Source organism: Tamandua tetradactyla, chromosome 17 (assembly GCF_023851605.1).
Source record: "Tamandua tetradactyla isolate mTamTet1 chromosome 17, mTamTet1.pri, whole genome shotgun sequence".
NCBI lineage: Eukaryota > Metazoa > Chordata > Mammalia > Pilosa > Myrmecophagidae > Tamandua > Tamandua tetradactyla.
Genome location: NC_135343.1, coordinates 78,873,640 through 78,893,178, shown reverse-complemented (window position 1 = coordinate 78,893,178; position 19,539 = coordinate 78,873,640). Strand labels below are relative to the sequence as shown.

The window sequence follows — 19,539 nt, the reverse complement described above, 5'->3', positions numbered from 1 at the left end:
GCACATTTAATTTCTACATTGGAAAATCTGGAAAATTTAAATGCATTTTTATTGTATCATAATGGCAAAATGAATAAATGATATTCAATGAGATACACAGCAGGTTATTTAAATCACAGGATCAATAAGGGAACTGATTATAAAAAACTGCAAGTATTTTGAGGTCAGGGCCTGTGTCCTTATAGTTCTGGGGTATTCTGCAGGCTGTGGAGAGACACAAGGTATAGTATAATTCGGAAACCATGCTCCAGAGAGTGGATACCATTGTCCCACTCAAGAATCCTATAATTTGGGACATGTGAAAGGACATAAAATTTGGCAAATAAGAATTCAAAAATCATTAATATCCACCACCAGTGGCTGCAGAAAGACTAATTTTAACAATTCAACAATTCTTTTTTTGTACCTGGAATACACTACAGAGTTCCATAATAGCAGAGGGATGATAAAAATGGTTCCAGCTTCAAATCTCAGCTCTAGCACTTATCAGCACGATAATTAACCTCTCGAAACCTCAGTTTACTCATATGCAAAATGGACATAAGAAAAGTTACCTCGAGTTGTTGTAAGAATTAAATGAAATACCTATACTATTCATCACAAGTCAGTGCTCAATAAAAATTGCTGTAGTAATTTTTGCTGTGTTCTTATTAGTACCCTATCTCTAATACTAGTATTTGGGAGATCAAATATGTTCACACTTTGACAAAACTATTAGTGAGGCTTTTTAGTAAGAGAAAAAAGGAATGATGAGTACAGGATAAAAACAAGGATCGGAAAAATAAATATCATCTATGGAATAAAGTGAACTATGCCCTTGAAGGGTATTTAAAAAGCTAGGAAAAGAATTTAGAACCAAATATGAAGGCGGCCCGTGGAAGCAACAGCAAGGCTGTTACGATGGGACTGTGTACAGCGAGGACATGGTGCTGATGGGCACAAGTTCTAGTGAGCACAGAACTGGCGCTGCGCAAACCAAGAACTTCCTATGTAGGCCCCCAAAATGATTTCAATAATACACACTGACATATATGAAGCAAATAGTAAAAGCATACACTATCAACCAGGATGTATCACAGAGCTTAGTAATTATGCAAATAATGACCTAAAAAGAGAGATAAGTACCTTGACATCCTTTATTGCCATTTAGTAGGAATCCATCTGGACAAGTACAGTCATAAGACCCTTCAGTATTAATGCAGTTTCCTCCCTGGCAAACACTATTGTCCTCCAAGCATTCATTGATATCTGCAAATTAATTGTAATAAAAATAATTTTAACTGGCTAAATTAAAAAATTAAGACTAAAAACTATATCTGAGAACATCTGCTATTTTTCCTTATCTTTACCCTCAAAAGTCACACAAATGCACATTTTTTATATCATTTATAACACATGCTTTAAAATGGATTATAGCTTTTTCACCTTTAGAGCTTCTGAAAAATGAAACATTTTCAAAGGATTTAACTTTGGGCACTATATAAACTCTGAGGTTTTAACATAAAACAAAATTAACTGGAGGAAGCAAAGTCAAAATTATGTAATAAATATAATTTACTTGGTTATGTTCTTGGTAATGATAGAAAATAAAGAAACATTTTTAAACTACATAACCATTAAAAATATTGTGAGCCTCTAAGAAACATGTTTTGTCAAAAAATAAATTCTATTAATAAAAGTCACAGAAAATATTTAACCGTTGAACATAAGAATTGCCACAAAATGCAGATATTAGTCCAAAGAAAGTTCAGCTGCCAAAGGACTTCAGGGAGGAGATATCACAACAGTCAAAAAAGGCCTTATGGCTTTGAGTCTTGATGGCAGGGTGGGATCTGGGTAGGGGGCCAAGTGGGACTGCGGCAGGAAGAATCAGCAAGATGAAAAAGTCTGACTGAAGTCCCTCCCGCGGCAGCTATCACAAACAGGTTCAAAGTTGCCCGGATTTTGTTTTTATGTATATATGTGCAGCATACGTGCAACTAAAAACAGTTTATGTAACCAGTAATGAGTTTTGACTGTGAGCGTGTGAAGCATAAGTGATGCCCCACGCTCAGCGAATGCTGAGTAGCTCTCTAGTGTGGTGGCTTCTCACCACATCTACTGCTCAGCCAGAGCTCGTATTCCAGACACACGCCATGGGTCTCTCTTCAGTTGTGTCTGTGCAGGGTTTAAATAACGAGCATATAAGAAAGCTAAGGAAAAAAGCCTTCTTTGTTTTCTCAGAATCTGGCATGTTACAGCACTTCCTGGAAATAATTATGGTTGCTGTTAACATATATGAGTGGTTCTGGGGAGAAACAAGTACGGAAATTGTTGCAGTCTCCTGGACTGGTTCAACAATGGTGATGCTGAATTAAATTCTTCTCACTGAACCCAAGCAGCCCATCGACTCACTTTCATACAGTCCATGGGGCAAACAAAAAAGAAATGAGAACCAGCGCATGGGTGTTTCAGTGGTTGAATGCTTACCTTACATGCCAGAGACCCAGGTTCGATTCCCGGACCATGTACCACTCCCCCTCCTCCCCCCAAAATGAGAACTCCTTATATTTCAAAATAAAAACAAGCGGTGATGAATGTTCATCCACAGTTAAAATGTCTTTGAATGCTGACCATAAAGCCAAAGATGCAACGGAAGTAACTTTGTCACAATTGAGGTAGATCACCCCATTCTTTAGAGTTTTTATTCTAACTTTATTGAAGAGCAATTTATATACAATAATATGTCTATTTTCAGACTCCAGTTCCATGAATTCTGACAAGGGTACTTACATTCTCATAAGGTATTTCCTTGATCCCAAAGGCTCCTGTTTATGTTTGGCTTCTTCTGCTAAGCACAGTATTTTTGAGATTCACTCACTTTGACGTGTTTCAACAGTTCTCACCTTTCTACTGCTGAGCAGTCTTCTACCACATGGCTCTACCACAGTGTGTTGACTCATTCTCTACTGATGGGCATTTGTACTGTCTGCATTTTGGGGCTATTATAAAGTTTCTATAAACATTCATGTAAAAGTCTTTGTGTGAACAAACGCTTTCATTTTCCTTGAACAAATAACTAGGAGAGTGGCTGAATCATACCAGAGGTGTCTTAGCCTACCTGAGCTGCTGTCACAACCACCACAAATGGGGCTCTGGCATAACAATAGGAATTTACTGGCTCACAGTTCTAAGACCAGAATCACCCAAAATAAAATCAAGATATTGAAAGAGTCTGCTTTCTCCAAGAGTCTGCAGTGCTCTGGCTGCTGGAAATCCTTGGGGTTCCGTGGCTTGCATCTCTGCCTCCAACACATGGCGATATCCTCTCCTTTCCTTTCAGCTGCACTTTCAGCTTCCACTGACTTCCAGCTTCTCTTTTGTGGCATTCTCCAACCTCTAGCTTCCAGTTACATCTCTTTATAGGGCCTGCAGTAATATAGATTGACCCCCCCAGTGCAGCTGGCCACACCTTAACTAAAATTAATATCTTCAATAGGTCGTATTCACACATGAGGTCCCACCCACAGGAATGCAGATTAAGAACATGCCTTTGCTGGGGTACTGAGATGGTTAAGCTCACATGTCAACATGGCTAGGCTATGGTGTCCAATTCTTTGGTCAAGCAAGTATTGGCATGATTGTTATTGTGAGGATATTTCATGGGTTTAAATTATCAGTAAGGTGATGCATTTATGGCTGATTACATCTACAATCAACTGAGGAGATTGCATTCACAATGAGAAACGTCTCATCCAATCAGCTGAAGGCTTTAAGGGGAAGTGATAATTTCAGCAGTTGGAAAGCAGAATTTCTCTCTCTTCTTCAGTCAACCAACTTCTCCTGGGTAATTCATCGTAAACCTTCATTAGAGTTTCCAGCTTGCAGCCTGCCCTTTGGAATTCAGATTTGCCCATCCCCACAGTCACATGAGCCAATTACTATTAAAAGAAAACTCATAATATTTATATTATACACATACAAACACACTCTGTTGGTTCTGTTTCCTTAGAGAACCCCGACTGTCACAGGTACATAATTCAATCTACCATTGCAGGTTAATGTTTAACTTTTTTTTTAAGTGGAAAATGTGTTGATTAACATTCATACTCCCCTCATATGAGGCCAGATAAAAATCCTCAGCTTTTTTATTATATATGTCTATATGTCTACATAGTTACAATGATATATAACGTAATTTAGCTTTTCATAATACATCATTAAAATACATCATTAGTTCTGTTAAACATAAGCACTTATTTTCAGATTCAATACTTATCTTCACTACATAATATAGCAGGGCTAATAAGCATAAATGTTCTTTATTAAGAGGTATATGATTTGAGTACAAACTGTTGCTGAAGTTCATTATTTCTACAGGACATTTTCTTTTTGCTTCGAACATAACCACATAAAACCCTTACAGATACTGAAATTCAGAAAGTAAAGTTCACAGACCTATTACTTTAGCTGCTGAATCAAATTCATATATAACACTATAGCATTAAAAACCTTAAAAATACTTTTGAAATCTGCACTAGCATAGACTATTCTATCAGGATAGGACTACTTGGGAATAGGAAAGACACAACTTTAAGTATATATGCTTTCCTTTGTGGTGCTGATAGGAGGAAAAACACATTACAACAGTACCCTGCTGCCTCTCAGTAATGGCGGCAATTTGGGGATATGCCAGGAAAACAGATATTATTCCACTCAACAACTCTGTAACTTTACGGAGGTGGCAGCTGGCGTGGCTCATGCTAGGTGCAGTAGTAGGGAGCTCATGCAGTAACACAAAAACACTGGCATCCTGTGACCTAGGGCTACAAGCTTTTCTAAGGAATTTTTCTGTTTTTTACTGTTTTAGCTATATATTTCACTCCAAAAGCAGAGTTGATTTGATGCTTGAGGTACAGCACCTTTCTGTTATTATTAAAATGAAGTACAGGGTGGTGCCATGGTGGCTCAGTGGCAGAATTTCCACCTGCCATGCCGGAGACCTGGATTTGATTCCTGGTGCCTGTCCATGTAAAAACATATATAAAGAAATAATAAAAATAAAAATAAAATGAAGTATATAATAGACATCTTAGTGGATTTGAAACACACACAAAAAAATGAAGTACACTTCTGCAGATCAAAAAAACCTGTGTCAGTCATTTGATTAAACTGTAGAATACCAACTAAGTTATTTCTACAGAAATCTCTAGGAAGTAAACATACAATCAGATTACACAACTAAATAAACATCTTAAAAGCAAATAAGCCAATTACCCTATGAAGGTCAAACTGTATTTGCTATGTTGTAATGGCATTCATCATTAGGCTGCAGTTGGAATGCGCTGGTTTGGAGCTATCATGTACCCCAGAAAAGCTATGTCCTTTAATCCTCATTCAATATTGTTGGGCGGGAGCTTTTTGGTTGTTTCCATGGAGATATGACCCACCCAATTGTGGGTGGTAACTTTTGATTAGATGGTTTCCATGGAGATGTGCATCCACCCATTCAAGGTGGGGGTGGCTTACTGGAGCCCTTTAAGAGGGAGCCATTTTGGAAAAAGCTTAAGAGCAACAAGAACCAATAGAGTCCACACAGCCAGAGACCTTTGGAGATGAAGAAGGAGAACGCCCCCAGGGGAGCTTCATGAAACAAGAAGAAGGCAGAGAAAGTTATCAGATGTTGCCATGTGCCTTTATAGCTCAGAGTGAAACCCCAAACATCATCAGCCTTCTTGAACCAAGGTATCTTTCCCTGGAGGCCTTAATTGGACATTTTCACAGTCTTAGAACTGTAAACTTGCAATCCCCTTCTTAAAAACTATTCTGTTTCTGGTATATTGCATTCTGGCAGCTTTTGCAAACTAAAACATGGACCATGATGCTATGTTCATTAATTTCATTTCCTACCTCACTACCATTGATGGCTTCATTGTCATCCTCCTCATAGTTTGAAGATTTTGTCACGTTCTGATGTGAGCAAGATTCTGACAAAGCTCCAAATGACTGGGTGCTGACAGAAGTCAAAGGAGTAAGTAAAGGGGTGTGTTCTGACACCTCGTTTTCTTCTTGGCTACTATCTGCGTCAGAGTATGAATCACCTTGAGAAAGAACAACTTTCTGCTTGCAGACTGGACAGGTCTTTTTGGTTTTAGTTAGTGAAGTGTCAACACTCTTGCAGTGATAAGCATGGGAACAAGGAAGGAATCTGAGCTTTTCTCCATCATCATATTTATCCAAACAAATGGTAAATACATGACACTCATCTCCTTTCTTGCATTTATGTATAGGGAGTTTCTTAAGTTGACCTTTACAAAGTCTGTCCTGGAAAAATTTTGTGATCACAAAAATAACTATCAATATGAGACAGATGCCCACTATGATAAGGAAAGGGATTAGATAGTATTACAAAGAAAGACTAAATTCTGAATCTAAAAAAACATGACTCTCTTTTTCATATGTGAATTCATCGTTCAAGGAATTAGCTGATGATTCACCAATAAAGACAGCTGAAATGCCAATTTTCTTTAACACATCAATGTCTTTGGATCCCGTTCTAATGAGGTCATCACTATAACACTGTGAACTATGGTTGCTTTAAATCCTGCTCTCTGTGCATTTAAAACCTTTATATCAAAACTGTAATCACGTCTTCTAATTAATATGATGAAAGTGCCGGATGAATTCTCTTTTAGTGGTGGAGACACTATAGGGTCACAGGAACTCCTCGGTTTTCAATTAATCAGAAAACCCTTTAAACCTTCAACTGGAAGTCTATAACCAAATCTTACAGGAAGGTCACCAAATGTCTGAGATGAATTTTCAAAATTATTTGCTAAAATGTCAGCTTCTACAAATATGTGATGATATTGTGAATTACTGATTATATAGGTAGAAAGGAATGAGCATATGTTAATGTTTTTGTTCTTTTGTTGTTAATTTTTTAAATAAATAAATTAATTAATTAAAAAAATTACTATAATGAAACCCTACCTACTTCACTATTGTTCTAAGATTAAATGATTAAATAAAATATACTAACTATAAAAAAAAATGTCAGCTTCTACAGGCTGTGGGTTTCAGAAAGAACTAGACAGTCAAGGCGGTGTACACTTGGGTGGCTGATAACATGAGCATTCCTATGGAGAACAGCATCTCGTGGTAAAATTACCTGGAAGTGAGACTCCAGAACACAAACAGACTCACCCATTATGTCACTAAAGGAGAAGCCCCTACCAAGACCAACCCCCAGAACCTATTATTTTTTAAAACACTGCCAGTCTATTTTCTAAAGTGACTGTACCACTTTACATTCCCACCAGCTGTGAACAAGAGTTCCAACTGCTCCACAGCCTTATCAACCCTGCATATGGGCAGTCTTTGTTTGTTTGTTTTTTGCACTTTTTCTATTGTATAGTATAACATATATATGAAGCAAAGAAATAAAAAAGCAACAGTTTTCAAAGAACTCTTCAAAAAGTGGTAACAGGACAGATCCCAGAGTTCGTCATGGGCTGCCACATGATCCTCACATATTTCCCCTTCTAGCTGCTCCAGAATATAGCAGGCTAGAGGGCTTAAATACTTTATCATCACTGGACCTTTTTTTCCCTTCACTTTTTGTAAACAATAACATATATAAACCATCCACAGCTGAGAAAAGTTAAACTGATTCTTTACCCATGCAGCTGGCACAATGGTTCTTAAAAACAAACAAACAAACAAACAATAAACAATAAAAACAGCTTGGAGCAGTGCTGACAAAGAAAGCCTGGATTCTAGTCCTTTCTTTGGATTATTTTTGTGACCATGGGAAAAATATTCAACGTCCTTAGCTGTGAAGTCAGAAGGTTGGTCTTAAGGGTGGACACTGAGATGACATTGAAGTTTCCTTTGACAGTGAATTTTATGATTTTGAAATGTATAGCAATTCTTACCTTCACAGTGGTCTCCAAGAGCAGATGCTCGGTAACCCTGGTTACAAACACACTGGAAGGAGCCCTCTGTGTTCCTGCACTGCCCATTACTGCAGAGATGATGGTGCTGGCATTCATCAATATCTATTCACATGAGTGAAAAAGAAAACTGTCAAGGTACTTAAAGTGGTGCTTTTAAAATACTTTTAGTTATTTGTGTAAAGGAGGTCTACAAATTATATGATTTATAATTAATTTAAACTAGAGTTTTCATTAAATGGCTTAAACCGACCATTAATGAATGGCAAATTACTCCAGAAGGAAAAATCCAGATGAACTTAAAATTTTAGCCAATGAACCTAGGAATCTATACATACTTATTACATTATTCACTGATGAGTGGCAACTATTTTGCTGTCATCTCTAAGCCTCACCTAACTTTCTTGGATTTCTCTCATGAATTCAAGTACAACCCTTTGTGTTTTTAAGCACTTAGGCCTCTAATAGTCTAAATAAATTAAGGATCAGTAAACTACAGTCCACGGGCCAAATCTGGCCTGCTGCCTGTTAACTGTAAATAAAGTTTTATAGAAACACAGCAGTGCATATTCATTTACCTGTTGTCCATGGCTGCTTTTACATTACAACTACAAAGGCAAAGTTGCATACTTGGGCCAGAGACATCATGGTCTGCAAAGCCTAAAATTTGTAAAGACTTTACTTACAGTCTTTACAAAAAAAGTTTGCTGACCCCTGATCTAAAGAGTCAGAGCACATACTTCTTTACTTCTTTTTCACTAATTAACCCTTCAGCCCTCTTGTGATTGGGCTTCCAATATATCTTACTTCTTAACAATGAAGAGCTTCTGGCCAACCTGAGCAGCCCCGCTCTCCTCTCAACCCACCTGGCATCTATACCGTCACTGAATCTGACACACATAATCGTAACTTAGAGGTCACTTATTGTACGACCACCGTCCTAGGTCTAGGCTCTCATGCACACATGTATTCAATGATTTTACCTTCATCATTAGATTTTAAGTTTTCTGAGGGCATGAGGGCAGGGACTATGCCTACCACATCCCTAGTTACTCCCTACATGAGCTGGTGGTTTACAATTAGTAGACATACAGTTAGTTGAGGCTGCTTGCTGATAGACTTTGTTTACAACACTGGTAAGCCTTAAGTTCTGACACTCAACAGAAACATCAGATTCCACAGAGACCCTGCGCCATCACTCTTCCCATTCTGAGCAGGGCCCCATTTTGGCTGTCACAGCATCTTGGCACCTAAAATCGCTTGGCTCCTAATGATAAACTTGTAGACGTGTCTGATTTATCTTTGGTAGTGACATCACAGATGCTTCAAAAGGCAGAACCATACATTTTATAGCCTTATTATGTCATATGTAGACCTCTCCTCTTATGAAACATAATAGGAATTCATTCAATGCTGAGATAACTGTGGTCAAGTGTCATAAAATAAAGTATAAAAACTTCAAGAGGAATTTGTAGAGTCTAAAATAAATTACTTACTTTATCTGTGTATATGCATGTGCATGCTTGTATGTGTACCATCATGCCTCACTTCTAGATTAGGTATTTTAATGTCTTTCTATGTTCTAAAAAGGACAAATTAGGAAAGGTTGTGACAATACTGGTAGATCTCCAGATGTTACCATCGTGTATGGTCTCTTTTTAATCACAGTCTCAGAAGATTTTTTGCTCACAAAATATTCATATTTTACATTTAGACACATAAATGACTTTGTTTCCTTAGACTAAAACAACTGTTCTTGTATAGTGTTCATTCTGTTCTTATATAAGAAATGACACTTCTTTTCAAAAACTCTGAATGCTGGAGCTCATTGGAGTTGATGCCATAATATCTTCAAACTGAGGAAGCATTTAATTATTGGGAAAGAAGTACTTCTGTGTGAAGTTCAAGAAAATATTTTTTAGGGTTAGTTAAACCTCAGCAAGTACAGAATCCTCACTACAACCTACAGGAACAGAACAGATTCCACAAACTTTTTCCTCTCAGTATAAAGGGATACTATTTATCTTAGCCTTTCTGAAGGCCTAATACAAGCTGATACAACAATCTTCTAATTGTTGAAATTCCAATGTGTACAACTTTTAAATGAATTCCATGGAAATTATTTTAGTAAAGATATTCTTTACTAAAATTCTGTAGTAAAGAATCACACAAGAGAGCAGTATTTTTTTCTTCCTAATATTAACAGCCAGTCACTGATCACCAATACCATATTTTTCCAATGTAAGCCTTTTCATCCTACTTCACTAACTTCCCTGATTTAAGTCTTTTGCCTTTGGGCCCTACAAAGCAGCCATCTGGGTGGCCTCAAAGAGGTTCACTCACTTTCATGAGTGCAGTTTTACAGACCAGCTACTCAAGCTGAAGTCTCAGTCACTCACCTGGCCACATTCTTACCTTCACACTGGTCTTTTGCTGCCGACAGCTGATAGCCTTGCCCACAGGTGCACCTGAAGGAGCCCTCTGTGTTTCTGCATTGCCCATTTATGCAGAGGTTCCCTTGCTGACATTCATCGATATCTGTAAACAAACAATGCAATTGTTTAAAATTAGTTCTTAGATGCAGAACAACTCCTCCCCTCCCTGCTTTGCTAAATTTTGAGACCACAAACCACAGCTACTGTCCCAAAGCCTTTCATTTCCAGGCTGTCCTTGTAAGACATGACCTACAACAAAAAAAGATTTCCATCAACAGAAAAAGGGAGTACCAAGGAGAATGCAGTTTTCGCTATAATTCTCAGGTTATTGCAAAATAACATACTCCCTGTGTGAGCACTACTATAAATTTTAGCATGTATCATCCCTTTTCTTGGTTCTCCCTGCTACTGTGAAAATGAACTTAGTGTCCTTTCACACAATTGTTTGACCTTATATTTTGTTAGCTTGTTCTAAACACAGTGGAAATACTTATTTCCCTCCATAAAAAATTTTGCTTTTAAAAAAAAATTGGGGGCAGAGTTTTCACTCTGCTTTATTTCATGCCATTCCACAGGTCTGTAAACTGCCCAGTAGCCATTACTGTGTGCTTTGGATCCATTTTATAAAAAGTCTCTGATTATTAAAACATTACAATATTGATCTTCATCATCTATACCAAGGTTTGTTGTGGGGATTAACTGAGGTAATAGAGGAAAAACACACTATGTATCTAAGCCTTATCCAAATGTAAGATACACATTGAGGGTAAGAAAGGAATCCTAATCTAAGTGAAGTAATAAATAAAATGAGTAGAATTTGTTTTAAAGAAATGGTGTCATAAATTTCCACATGACTATTTTCTTCTAACAATATTTAATTCTATAAATGCAAGTAAATTTCTGTCAGGAAAACTCAATTAGCTGCACAGTCATTTCCCTCAAGTAATAGTTATAATTACCTATTTTTCTGGGAAAAGTTGGATTTCTTAACCTCTAATGAGGCATTAACCTTTCAAGTTTTATCCTGACATAATCAAGGTATAAGATTATTCCATTTTCCCTATATTACCTGAAACAGCTCACATAAATTATTAATGTAATTGGAGATCAGGAATTCATTTCTTCTTTTATTTAAATTTTCACAGCAGTTACTTTAATTGCCTAGAAACTGCTGTTTCACTGATTCTACTGGTCCCTTTTATTTATAAGTCAGTCCTGGCTGCCAACTACTGGCTAGTAACAAAGAAACTGAAACAGCCACAAAGAAATTGAATAAGCAAGCTGGATTTCATTGTAAGAATTATTTTACACCTTTATAACTTATTAGCTTAAAGAGTGGTTGGCAGCAAAGGACAGCCTACACTGTATTTCTTTTCTGCACACTCTGTAAAATACATAAGACGTCAGCTTGAGAACTTATTAAGATTAACAATAGCTTATGAAGCTGGTTGGATCCAATCAACGTCTGACAACATTTTTAGTGCTTGGACTCTTTTTGATTTTCTCATAGCTGACAACAAATTAAGCATTCCCATGTGAAGATGTCTGCCACAAGGATATATCCTACATTCCAAAAACCGTCAGGGCATGCCGGCATCTCATGTAAGTTTGTCACTTAGGGTAGGAAAACCGTCAGAAGTGACACACACATGTGGACTAACTTGAGGCAGCCCAGTTATCTTGATCAAGGTGATCTCTGGGTCTTCAAAATCACCAAGGAGAACAGAGCCAGCTTAATTCTATAGGTAAAAAACATTTTTATTTTCAGTTCAGGCACAAAATTCCTAAGACAAAAGAAAGCTTTCTTTTCAATAAAATAGGCATGCTGGATAAATATCTTTCTCTTGTATCAAGCAGGAATACAAAATATTATTCCCTGTGAAAGGCATTTCTTTAAGGGCTGTTTTTCTCTTTGTTTTGTTTTTTTGCACATATTACTGTGGCAAGTCCAGCTTGAAATTAAAATACATTTATAAATACAATTATAAATGTATTTATAAATTTAAGACATGTATAATACAAAATGTAGAGATATAATGAGGTAAAGAAAAACAAGTAATGAATTAATACCTTATATAACATACTTATAATCTGAAGAAAAGCTGATAGTGTATATCTAATGGAGGTAAAGGCAAAGTCAATATTAATGACTATCAACAAATTGAGATTGGCAGAGTTCCCGGGATGTCTGAAAGGGTCAGATGTGTAACCTGGGATGTTTGGCATCCATGAGTTGGTGGGGTTTGGGAAAGAGCATAAGATAATTAAAGAAAAAGGGTGTTATATAACTTATATTAGTAGAAAGGAAGGGCACTGACAAGACAAATAGCCCAAACATGGGTCTCCAAAGCAAAAGAAGAGGATCTGGCCTGACCCCACCTAGACTGCGATGGACAAACACCATTAGAATCAGAGTGGAGGGTGAGGTTAATTGGCAAGTGGATCCAACAGCCCTTTCCCACCTCCAAGCTTTTGCATGTGCTATTTCTTCTGCCTATTAAGTTCTCCCTCTTGTAGTCACTATTTTAGGACCAAGTTCAAATAGCAACACCTCTGTAAAGCTTTCCTGGACACACAAAGGCAGAATGAGTCACAGGCTTCTTTGCTTCAATTTAACTATTCATGGCTCTAATTTCCCAACTAACAACATTGGTAACAATATGCCATGTGCCTCATTATCTATGTATTATCTCTGCCCTGCATTATCTCATGAATTCCTCACATCAGTCATGGATTACTTTTTTGCAGATGAGAAAAGTGAGGCTTAGGATTTGATAAACTAACTTTGTTTTATACTGAACTCTGGACTTCATCTGGATTTCATCAGTCTTTCCAATAAAATTCTCTTCCTGTTTCAGGATCCAATACAGGGTACCACACTGAGTTTATTGTCCTGTCACCCCGGTCAGTCCTTCCTTACTTTTCATGACCTTAACCCTCTTGAGGTGTTCTGGCCAGACATGTTGTAGGAAACCCCTGAACCAGATTTGCCTACCTGATGTTTCCATGATGTCACTGATGATGTTAACCTTTATGACCTGGTTAAGGTTGTTAAACTGCCTTTTAAAATCCTTTACTGTCTATAATTATCAGATACAAATTTGCAACCTTCCCAACAGGTAAACCTTCTTTGAGAGGGTGAAACCTCTCAGTAACATTTTCAGTTGAGCGCAGTGCCTAGAACATGTTGGCTCCTCGACACTCCTGGAAGGAAAGGAAGGAAGGCAGGAAGACCGGCAGCCTCTGCCGCAGCCCGGCAGAACACTGATGGGATTGGAAACTGCCTTCCCAGGGGACGGCGTCAATTAGTGGTGTGGATTCTGCGGTGCTAAGAACTATTGGAGAAAAGCAGTCTCCTAGAGGATGGCAATGGATAAAGAGTCATTCATTCAACACATGTTTATCCTTTAGCATTATCCCCTTAGAGAGTCCAATCCCCTAATTTTAGGGATGGCAAGTGATCTAGAAATCTGAAATAACTTATCCAAGACTGCACAGCAAACCAGTGGAAGTGCCAGGATTCAGTTAAGCAGTGAGAAAGAAGATGGTACGACAGGCAGGCAAGGCAGTCATAAGCCAGTGCTTGGGTCAAAAACAAGCATGGGGCAGGCCATGGTGGCTCAGTGGCAGAGTTCTTGCCTGCCATGCCAGAGACCCAGGTTCATTTCCCGGTGCCTGCCCATGTTAAAATAAATAAAAAATAAATAAGCTCGGACTATTCATAAGGCAGTTGTAACACCAACTTGACCTGGCAGAGAATTCAAGTGAAAGAATGTAGGGCTAGATTACGAAAGTTTTCATGAATAGGTAGATAAAAAGAAGCAGGCAGACTGGTAAGCAAAATCAAATGACAGGATATGGAAATCAATTAGATATAGCAATCAAATAGAGATTAACAACATTACTTCTAAAGCTTCAGACCCTCATCCACCATTTACCCTGTGTATGGGGGAAGAAATAATGATGTCTAGATAACTGCTATGTTTAATTTGGTCTGCGGAGATGCCTAGCTTCAGGTGTCAGTACTAAGGCCGTGGGTACGGACCAAGAGGGAAAGGACAAGGTGAAAAGTGAGACGTGTCTACTGTTCTGGCAAGTAACTTGGATGCACCAATGGGAGTGGCTCGCATTCTATTGTGTAAAAGAGCAAAATACCAAATTTAGAGGTCTGAGATTCCCTACCACCATCTGAAGATGCTTCAATTCTCAGAGAACAATACGATATCCACTTAGTGAGATATTAAATGTCACCTTAGATCTTTCACTTACATTAACACAGTTAAGGAAGAAGAAAAATCTTATTTATTACCTCTATTTTTTTCCTCTGAAAGAGCATAAACTATCTTTCATATAAAAGCAATGGAAGAACCCAGAAAGGAAACAATCCACAGATTTACCAGAGAAAAAATTAAAACATTTTTTAAGTAAAAAGAATTATAAAATAAAAAGAAAAATTAGAAAACTGAATAAATTACAACCATATACCAAAAAAAGGTATATTGACATGTATGTTTATATATGCATTACATATAAGGTTCATATACAATGGTTTAAAAAATGAAAAACCTGATAAATGGAAGAAATATTATCAGAAATTTATATGTTAGGGTAACTATAAATGTTAACTATATACATGAAATAAATGCATAATAATTAAGTGTCCAATGAATTATTAAAGCCAAAAGTATGCAAAATAAATAATTGTTCTCAAAGAAATATACATTTTAAATCTAGAAATTAATAATTTCCTATCAAAATAGTAAAAAAAAAGTCTGAATATTTTACCCAATGATTCCACTTTTATGATGAATAATCCTAAAATTCAGACAAAGGTTTACAAAAAGAAACGGAAGGCTGCTATAGTTTATTCCTATATATATATATATATAAATGAGAGGTTAGAAAAAAAAATAACACTGGAATATTACGCAGACCTTAAAAATAATGTTTGGAAACAGTTATTAATGGAATGTAAAATGCTTATGATAAACTATTACATGAAGAAAATTATACATAGAATATAGTCTTAACTATACAAAATACCCTGAGATAAATAATCACTGAGATCACAAGAAACTGTTACTTTATCCTTTTCACTTTCTATGTTTTCTAAATTTTTTACATATATATATTGTTTTTTGTAATAGCAAACTTAATAACTTACATAATATACAATTTGCCTATTTCAAGTGTACAATTCAATGGTTTTTAGTATATTCAAAGAGTTGTGCAACAGCATATACTGCTTTATAACCAGAAAAAAATTAAAATAAATAGGTCTCTGATTTACAGATGCTCTAAAATTTTATTTTTTCACTTATGTAAATAGCTGCTTTCTGAATTTAACCACAAATGAGAAGACACTTTCAGGAATGCCAACCAAAATGTGCTACAAGTAGCTTAGTCAAAATAAATGACAGGTAGCGTGGTTCCCTTTTCTGAGGCTAGCTGCTCTCATCTATTCATAAATGAAGTTCAAATGGAAACGGGAAATCTGACTGCACTACTTACCTGAACAGTGCTTGCGGTCTGGAGTTGGCTTATAACCCCTGTGGCATGAACACATGTAGGAGCCTTCAAGGTTGGAACAAGTACCATTAGAGCAGACGTTTGGTTCTAGGCACTCGTCTACATCTTGAGGCATGTTGCATAATGGAAAGAAGAAGGAAAAAAAAGCAAACAAAAAGAAAGAAAACCTGAATTAAGTTATGGAAATAGTAGACCTTCAGAAGGAAGGTTAGATTCTTTGAGATGAACTTTCAAATTAGTCCTTGGGATGAAAAGAAGCTCTGATGGGAGCTGTGTATATGACAGTTCTATGCGTCAATTTACTTTCTGCAAAATAACTTTAAAAAAAAAAAGAGCTAAACATGCTATATGAATAAATTTTATGCAAAATCTGACATGCACAAAGTCTATCAAGGAATTGACAAGTTCAGTAGGATTCCAGGGTTTGCAGAAGTAAAACATATGATTCGTGACCCAGATCAAAGATGGGCAAGTTTGAACAGAATGGTGAAACAACTCTAATAAAATGCTCTAAGTTAACAGTGAATCCCAATCTAGGGAACAAATACAAACCTACTGAGCAGTTTAAAGGTGCAGTATAGGCCAAAGAGGCAGACAAAATAATAATAATAGCTACTCTGTATTATCCCATTTAATCCTAACAAAATCCATTTGGGTTAATCACTTTACAAGGAAGAAACTGACACTTAGAGAACTTCAATAACTTGTTCAAGGCCATATTGTTAGAAAATAGTGGTGTTGAGATTTGAATCTGACAGTGTAACTCCAAAGTTTTCTTTTAACTTGACTATAAGCTGCTTACATTGGTGGTTAAGTCTAGTGATAGAAACAGCTAAGCTAAGAGAGAATGTGTGCCTTTGTTTAATTGTTTGCTATCACAGTATTTATCTTGAAAATATTAATATACACTTTCAAAAAGAAAGGAAATTTGAGTCCTGTGCTCAATTTTAATACTCCTAGGGAAGTTGGACATATATATTGCAGCAGTAAACAAAGACTTCAAGAGGAAACATTTAAGCTACAGGGTGCTAAAATTTTATCCACAAAGTCACAATTTAGGCTTAGTCTTAGAGCTGTCTGTAACTTAAAGCATTTTAATCATAAGGCAGACAAACAATGAAGAGGAAAAGGCTCTCAACTGCTTCCATCTCAGTTTGCAATGCTCATCAATAAAGCTCTCTTAAAATTAATAGGTAGAGTCACAAGAACATAAACAACAAAATCCAGCCTTAAACTGGTAAGCCAGAATTCAGGTTGCATTCATTTCACTAAAACTATATTCTTTCTCACAAATGGATTTCAGAAATAGAGTATTACTGAAAGCTGGCAAGGACGTGTGTGTGTGTGTGTGTGTGCGCGTGCATGCATGCACACCCCCATGTGCACACTGAGAAGGGCCAAGCAACTGGCTGCCCAGGTTCTGTGTCACTTCCAGAAAATATCACTAATTATACCAAACTGACCCTACTCCATGACAACAAAAATAGCACTTGCAGACTGACTCATTATCCACCCTCTCTTTGGTTGTGGGAATCCATTTTTGTAAACACTGAAAGCAAACAACCTCAAAGAAGAAGCCAAGCACAGGAGCCAAAGTAAATAATGGTTCAGAACGAGCCTAGACTCCAGGCATAAAAATTCCAGACAGCAATGGGAAAATGTCATGTCTAGTATCTGGTTTGGTTTCAAAAATCTTAACAAGCTCAGAAATGTATGGATTGCTCTCTTTAATTATTCATGCACTGGAGAATGTGATTTATAGGACTATAGAATAACAGCAAAATCTATTTCTAAGACCATAATGTCTCTAAAGTAAATTAACAGACATCAGCAATTACCATTCATGAGATACTTATAAACTTGTTTTGCTAGGCTCCTACCATGATTAATGATGAAGCAGAATGCCTTGAAATACCTAGGGTCGCCTGATTTGCTTATTCTTTTCTTTACTTATTGCAGACATAAATGAATGGAATGAGAACTCTGTCAAGCCAGTCATCTAAATGTAGACAGAACAGCTTGAACTGAATGAGTACATGGTCTTAACAGAGATTGTGTTCTTGAGAAATAACAACACAGTAAAATATTACTAAGGAAACTCTAAACAGAAAGAAACGGTGTCTAGAGATTGGCCACACATAAAAACACCTCTCTCCTAGACTGATCATGCATCCAGCTGGTCAGTCTTGTGAACATTTCCACTTGGTGATCGTTATGCACATCCGAGTCTTCAGAGCCCAAACTCCACACCTTCTCATTGTGCTCTCTCCCATATCATTATACGGTACCACCATCTCACTCAGGTACCTGGGAGTCATCCTTTCTAGATTCCTTACTCTCCCTATTTCACCACATTCAATTTTACCTTCATACCAATCTATCTTCCAAATACCATATCAATCTTACCTCCCAAACATCTCCCAAATGCACCTACTTTAAAATACAAATACGATCAATGGTACTGCACCTCCACTTTAAACATTTTCAACAATTTCCAGTATTCTTCAATTTAGTCAAGGATGCAACCTGTGGAGTCCGTGGTGATGGCAGGAAAGGGCCCGAGCCCTGTTCTTACTTCTAATCCTTGGGATAATCTCCCAACTTCAATGTCATAGAAAAAAAGGTGGTTGCTACCTACCCCTACTGCTCCATCATCATCTCCCCTCACCTCTGCAGCAGAGGGAGATGGTTACATCACTCATCTTCCAAAATGGAGCTGAAAACCCATTTTACTATAGGCTTATGGTCTTATATAATACTCATATTAACCAAATTCGTGTAATGCACATACATAAGAATTAAAAAGGTCTTTGTGTTTAATCTCAAGCAGGAAACTTATTATCACGAAAAATACAGTGTTCACAGAAAAACAGGTTCTAAATTCCAAACAAACAACTTACCAATGGGATTGTGGGCCATAACCATGTGGCATTTGCCATACTGTGAATTAGTTATCTCTCCCAGAGCAGTTCCCAGAGGTTTATATGGAAATGACTATTCAAAAGTTTCTGAATCCACCTCACCTAGCTCAAATGGATGCTTCTCATCTGTAGTACTCCAAGAGACTCTAAAAAATGCCTTGTTGAAAACCAGACATGCCATACCTACAAAATTCCCCTGATCTCATCTAATAACCCTAGTAGTAAAGGTAGTCAGGGCAGTCAAGATATTAGGAAGGGAAATTAGGAAGGGAAGGGCATGATGTGTCCTTAATGAACCCTGGCAGAGCCTTATGATCATTGCTTCCTCTAAAAAATGCTTCACCTCATCATTTCAATCACGTAGCCTATAGTTTTTTGTCAAGATCAACATGGCATTCAGTGATCATCAGTTCCAAAACTCCACTGTCTTTCCTCTTTGAGGGGAAATGAGGACATTGACCTCAGTCCAGCTCTCTGGCAACTTTCCATCCTCTCCCATTTCAGAGATGACTTCCAGCTGGCCAGCAATCCCACCTGCAAATTCTCTCACTGCCTTGGGATATAATTCATCTGGGTCAGAAACCTTTTTGAAATTTCCCTTCCTAATATCTTGGAAACACATCAGATTGCTTCAAGCCTGTCTGGTGAGCACGACCTGTGAGCAACAGAGCAGATTCAGCAGCTGACTTCACACCTCATTCTTTCCCAAGGTCTCTCCCC

At 37.2% G+C, this 19,539-nt stretch overlaps 1 protein-coding gene and 1 pseudogene across 18 annotated transcripts in view; both read right to left on the bottom strand.

Moving 5' to 3' along the window:
- LTBP1 (latent transforming growth factor beta binding protein 1) overlaps positions 1-19,539 on the bottom strand; it is a 471,389-nt gene that overhangs the window by 81,228 nt on the left and 370,622 nt on the right. For all 18 annotated transcript variants that reach the window (XM_077135032.1, XM_077135035.1, XM_077135033.1 and 15 more), the window contains 4 exons: positions 15,881-16,003; positions 10,350-10,472; positions 7,917-8,039; positions 1,126-1,248 (listed from right to left, as the gene is read on the bottom strand). In XM_077135032.1, coding sequence (XP_076991147.1) covers positions 1,126-1,248; positions 7,917-8,039; positions 10,350-10,472; positions 15,881-16,003 — 492 coding nt within the window. The remainder of the gene's footprint in view (positions 1-1,125; positions 1,249-7,916; positions 8,040-10,349; positions 10,473-15,880; positions 16,004-19,539) is intronic.
- On the bottom strand, positions 2,663-7,909 carry LOC143661433 (E3 ubiquitin-protein ligase RNF13-like; annotated as a pseudogene).